The sequence below is a fragment of the Meleagris gallopavo genome, chromosome 30 (genome assembly GCF_000146605.3).
Source record: "Meleagris gallopavo isolate NT-WF06-2002-E0010 breed Aviagen turkey brand Nicholas breeding stock chromosome 30, Turkey_5.1, whole genome shotgun sequence".
In the NCBI taxonomy this organism is placed as follows: Eukaryota; Metazoa; Chordata; class Aves; order Galliformes; family Phasianidae; genus Meleagris; species Meleagris gallopavo.
The window spans coordinates 1279125-1284192 of NC_015040.2; the positions used below are offsets into that span (position 1 = coordinate 1279125).

General features: G+C 59.7%; 1 protein-coding gene across 1 annotated transcript; it reads right to left on the reverse strand.

The window, feature by feature from the left end:
• Nucleotides 1-538: 538 nt before the first annotated feature.
• Nucleotides 539-4952, reverse strand: YJU2 (YJU2 splicing factor homolog). Its single transcript, XM_010724836.3, has 8 exons — nucleotides 4826-4952; nucleotides 4519-4619; nucleotides 4111-4255; nucleotides 3734-3868; nucleotides 3251-3432; nucleotides 2622-2742; nucleotides 1697-1862; nucleotides 539-1042 (listed from the first exon to the last, which is right to left on the reverse strand). The coding sequence occupies exons 1-8, from the start codon at nucleotides 4847-4849 to the stop codon at nucleotides 966-968; spliced, it is 951 nt and encodes a 316-aa protein (XP_010723138.1). The 5' UTR covers nucleotides 4850-4952; the 3' UTR covers nucleotides 539-965.
• Nucleotides 4953-5068: the final 116 nt, after the last annotated feature.

The window sequence follows — 5068 nt, forward strand, 5'->3', positions numbered from 1 at the left end:
AACATCTGTTGGTCCCATAGGGGTGCGGCCCCCCCGGCTCAGCATAAGGGGCACGAGGATCCCCCCCCAATTCCTTCCCTAGAATATATGGGGCGGGGGGACCCCCGCGCTGCACCTCAACCGCAGCCCCGCTCCGCTCTCCCGAACAAAGACCCCTTTCCTGCTGGAGGGGCACACGGGGGGGCACACAGGACGCCGTGCGCCGTCCCATAGGGCGGCCACGGCCAGAGCTCGGGGGGAAGAGAAGTCAGCCACACCGGAGCGCCGTCCCCCCACCCACAAAGCCCCGCAGCCCCAGCGCCATTTGCGATGGCTTCGTTAATTAGGGCCCTGCCATGGGCGGGGGGGGGGCGGAGGGGGGGGGCTCTGACAAAGGGGACGGCGGCACCGGACCGCGCTCCGCTTGGGACCAACGCGGCTCAGGGTCTCCCTCTGTGGGTTAGAGCCATAACGGACACACGGACCCATCCGTGGGGCAGACCCTATAAAGGACACCCATGCCCTGTGAACTCCTGCTCTGTTGATGAAGCAGACACAAGCAGTTCCAACACACCACCTTTATTCACTGATCGGGGTCCTCCGTGGGCACAGCCAACCCCACTGCTTCCCCCCCAGCAGCCTCACACAGATCCCATAGGAGGGGGCAGAAAAAGGAGGGGGTTCTCAGCTACAAAAAAGCGCTGAGCTCACGTCCCCCTGTGGGGGTAGGAAGGCCCCACACCGCCGTTAGCACAGCAGGAGGGCGGGGGGCTGCTGGAGACAGCAGAAAGGACGAAGAACACAGTCCTGTACGGTCCCAGTACGTCCCAGCACCACGCTGGGATGCGTCACCCTGAAGTGCAGGATTGGCGCCCGCAGCCCCACTGCAGGACGGGATGTGTGGGGTGGGAGCACCGTGGGGCTGAGCGGCTTTGGGGCGGGTGCTCTCAGCCAGGCAGGGCAGCAACGTGTGATCCCAGGGCTCCTCAGTCACTCTCGCTGTCTGTGTACGCTCCCAACAAGCTGAGGGACGATGTGGTGCTCACAGTGCCGGGCAGGGAGCCTGGAGGGTGAAAGGAGAGCAGAAATGGTCAGTGAGCCCTTCCCAGGGGAGGTTTTGGACATGGGGAAGTGGGAGAGGAGGAGCTCGGCTTCGAGTCTGTGAGCTGCCAGCTGCAGCACAGCAGAGTGCACAGCTCAGGGTCCTTGTAAGACACGCTGCTCCTCCAGCAGCACCGACTGCAGTGGGCAGATGAGGAAAGGTGAAATGCAGTTGTCCCTCCCCATAGATCCCCTGGGGGCACAGAGACCCACTGAACCAAAGCCTTATGACCAACCAGCACAGAACCAATCTCATCTGCTCTCCCCTGAGCCTTTGGCCCTTTGCTTTCCTGGGTCCTTCTGCTCCTTTTGTTCCACAGCTCCAAATTCCCAAACTTTGGGAGGTTTTACAATCAGGCTCCAGCCCAAAGCAGCCCTCCCACCGTGACACCCCACTGATTTCCCCATGGTGGAGGTTCCTGGTGCTCTATCAGAACACTGCAGTGTCCTTTGGAAGCCGCTGCCCCCACTTGACTGCCAGCAGCTCTCCTCCCCCAGGAGAGGGGACAGCTGGGAACGGGGACAGCCCCCACTGTGACACCACCAGGGCCACATCTGCCCCACAGCAACTCAAACTGGGAGCACTGGGGCTGCCAGACCCCACATGGACAGTTACCAGTGCTGGTAGTGGTGCCTCGGTTCTCTGCCCCATTAACCTGGGTGGCACTCAGCTTCTGCTTCCTGGCTGTCACCAGTGCAGCCAGCTGTGACTTGCTGTTCCATTTGCCCACGCTTCGCTCCCAGCTTTCAGTCTTCAGCTTCTTGCTCTGGGGCTGAGGGTCCTGCGGGGTGGAGCGGGAGCATTAGGGATGTTTGGTATTGTGATGGGGAGGCAGAGGGAGAAGGGGACACTGAAAACACAGGCACAGCTCCAAGGAGCACCCAAGGGCGACAGGGAGCTGAACAGGGCCGTGCAGGTGGTGCCAGGCGTGCCTGCAGGCGGTCCTGCTGCCAAATTGAACTCCCCTGTGCCCACAGAGCAGCACAGGGCTGGGGAACACAGCTCGGATTAACCCCAGCCTGGCTTATAGACACGGCTGCTTTGATTCATCTGAATGGACAGAGGTCCCTGCGGGCACGGATCGACATCAGAGAGCAGCAGTGCAGGGGGCCCTGTTGGTGGGGATAATCCCTCCCTTGCAAGCCAGGCACTGACAGCTCTTTTGTCCTGCTCGTCTCCAACATGGATGGAGGAAAAGCAAAGGAGAGGCCGTCCCAGGCGGTTGATTCACTGGTGGTAACCTTTGGAGGGCTGAGATGGTGCTGGAGCGGGGACCGAGGCCAGGAGAAGGCTGAAGGGGAAGGGATGCTGCATCCTGAGCTCCATCCCAGCTGAGGCCGTCTCCTTTGTCAGCAGCCACAGACTAAAATCACCGATTGATCCCTCTCTCCTCTCGGCCCAGTGCACAGGACGCACGCTTTCTGAGCTGCTCATGCGTGACGGGCAGCAGGGACGGAAGGAACAGTGCAGAGCCCAGGGTGGCAGCTCTGCTCCCAGGGAGGAGGAGCGGCAGGAGGACGAGCCTCTGCCCCCTGCTCACCTCCTGCAGGACGTCTGTAGGCTTTGCCTTCACCGCAGGTTTGGTTCCTGGTTTTGCAGGCTCTTCGTCAGAGTCGGAGTCTGCCAGCAGCCGGCGGTTCTGGGCCTGCTCCAGCATGGCTCTGCGGGGACACAGGGCACGAGCTGAGGGTGAGAGATGGCTCTGCCCCGCCACCACGAGGAGCAGCACCGTGCCTGTGCTGCCTGCTGTACGGTGCTCCCCTACTGCTGGAATTCAGCAGCAGGACCCACATTCTCAGGGGTTGGATTTAAGTCACCTTCAAGCAGTGCCCAAATGCAGCAGCGCCGTGGCACGCAGCCTGAGGCAGCTGCAGACAATCTCTCTCCCCACGAGGACACTTCCCACAAGCCAGGCCGTGCTGTCAGCCCACACCAACACCACCTCCAGCATTTGTGTTTCTCTCTCCTCCCCAAAGACTTCAGCAAGACAACCCACCCCCTCCCGTTCACAGCCCTCAGGTTTACGCCCCACCCACACAGCCTCCAATCTCAGACCCCTCAGGCACTGCCCTCACTGCACAGCCATCAGGGTGCTGAGCAGATGGCAAGATGTGGCCCTTCCCCACAGGGTTAGTTTCACACACGTGGCAATGCTTCCAGCCCGCTCACTTCATCTCCTGCTCATCCTCCTCCTGCTCCCTGCGCTTCTGCTCCTCTTCATATTCCTTGTACTGCTGCAGCATGGCCTCAAAGTCAACATTTGCCTGGCGCTGGTTGAGCTCCTTCAGCTCCTGCAGGTTCTCCAGAACTTCCATCTCCAGTTTAGAGTCCTTGGTTCTGTTCTCCAGGACCTGGGTGAGCATAAAGAAGCCAGGTTTACACGAGGCAGCAAGGCCTGCCAGTAAGGTCTAGCACAGCCTCCCCGTGTAGTACAGAGCAGGAAGCACTCAGAGGATCAACACCATCATTTCTGAGTCAGACACAACAGGAAAAAACAGCCTGGTGCAAATTCCAGCACAGGAGGAAACCTCCTGAGAGCAAACAGCAATACCTCACAAGTCTGGAGAAGCTATGAGGTCATGTACTGAGCAGGGTACAGTGGACAGGGGAGGAGAGAGTTTGCCTTCTGCAGAGAGGAGCATTTTCCAGTACCTTCATGGGATTGTTCAGCTCCTCCTCTTCCCTTTCCTTCTGAATCCTTTTCTCCTCTTCCTCCAAGAGCTTCTCAGCTTGGAAGTTACGAGTGGCTCCGTGCTCCATGGTGTAGTCCGTGTTCTCAGGATCTGTCTAAGGGAAAAGTAAGGCAGCAAATTCATTGTGCTGGGGCAATCCCACCCCAGTCACACCGTGGCTATGATTCCCCAGTTTCATCCACTCCGCTGGGCAGACAAACACCTGCACTCTCCTGTTCTGCTCCACAATGCACTCAGGCTCAGCCTGTGCTGGGGACAGCCCTGTTCTCCATCAGACTGAGCCCACGACCACACAGCCTCCCCAGGAAGCAAGAGAGCAGAAAGCAAATATTTCACCTTGAAAGTGATCTCGGCCAGGCACCGCGTGCACTTGATGTAGAAGCGGAATATGGGCAGTCCCAAATACACCTCATTCTGAACCGTCTCCTTACGGGCATTAAACTTCTTCCCCTTATAGATGTATTCACCACACGTCTTGCAGCTAAAGAGAAATCCACAGCACATCATTAAGAGAGGAGATCAAAAGAGACGCCAGCTCAAATTCACTCCTTTGGAAATCTGGCACCTACAACCTCAAAATCACCTATGGTGTCTCTTCTCTCTCCTTCCTCCCTCTTCTTCCAGCTCGGGTCACCTCTAAGCGCTGCTGCCAGCAGCTCCCTGGCAGAGTGAGGAAGCAAAACAACACCCAAACCAACTCCTCTCCCCTCCAGCCGCTTCCTTCTGCCCCACGGCGCCTCTTACCGCATGTTGAACGGGGCCATGAGCCGCACCACATACTGACGGTCCTTCGGGAGTTTGAGCTTCGGGATCTTCGCAGGATCGAAGTCCGGCGGGTAATATTTCTGCAGGGACGGAGCAGAGAAGCGCACGCGGTGGGCACAGAGCGGCACAGAGTCACCAAGCGGCTCCCCAGCACCGCCCGCGGAGCTCCGAGGCCTTTCTCGGCCCGAAGAACCTTCCGAGCCGCCGGGAGCGCCCTGAGGACGAAGCGGAGCGCCCGAAGACCCCCGGCACACCCAGGCGGAATCCCGGAGCCTCCCGAACTCACGTTCAAGACTTTCCGTTCCGACATGGCTGCGCACCGCCCTCAGCGCCCCGCACACACAGCGGGGTCCGCGCCGCCCGCCGCTTCCTGGGAACGGCTCCCGCCCCCCTCCGCCGCTCATTGGTTGAGCGGGATGCTGCCTGAAATGTTCTCACGTTCTATTGGTAGATTCTGCCGCTCGTCAGAGAGCTCCGCCTACATCCCGGAAGTTCGTGTGCCAGCGCCTAAGGGCCCGCCCTGCGCCGC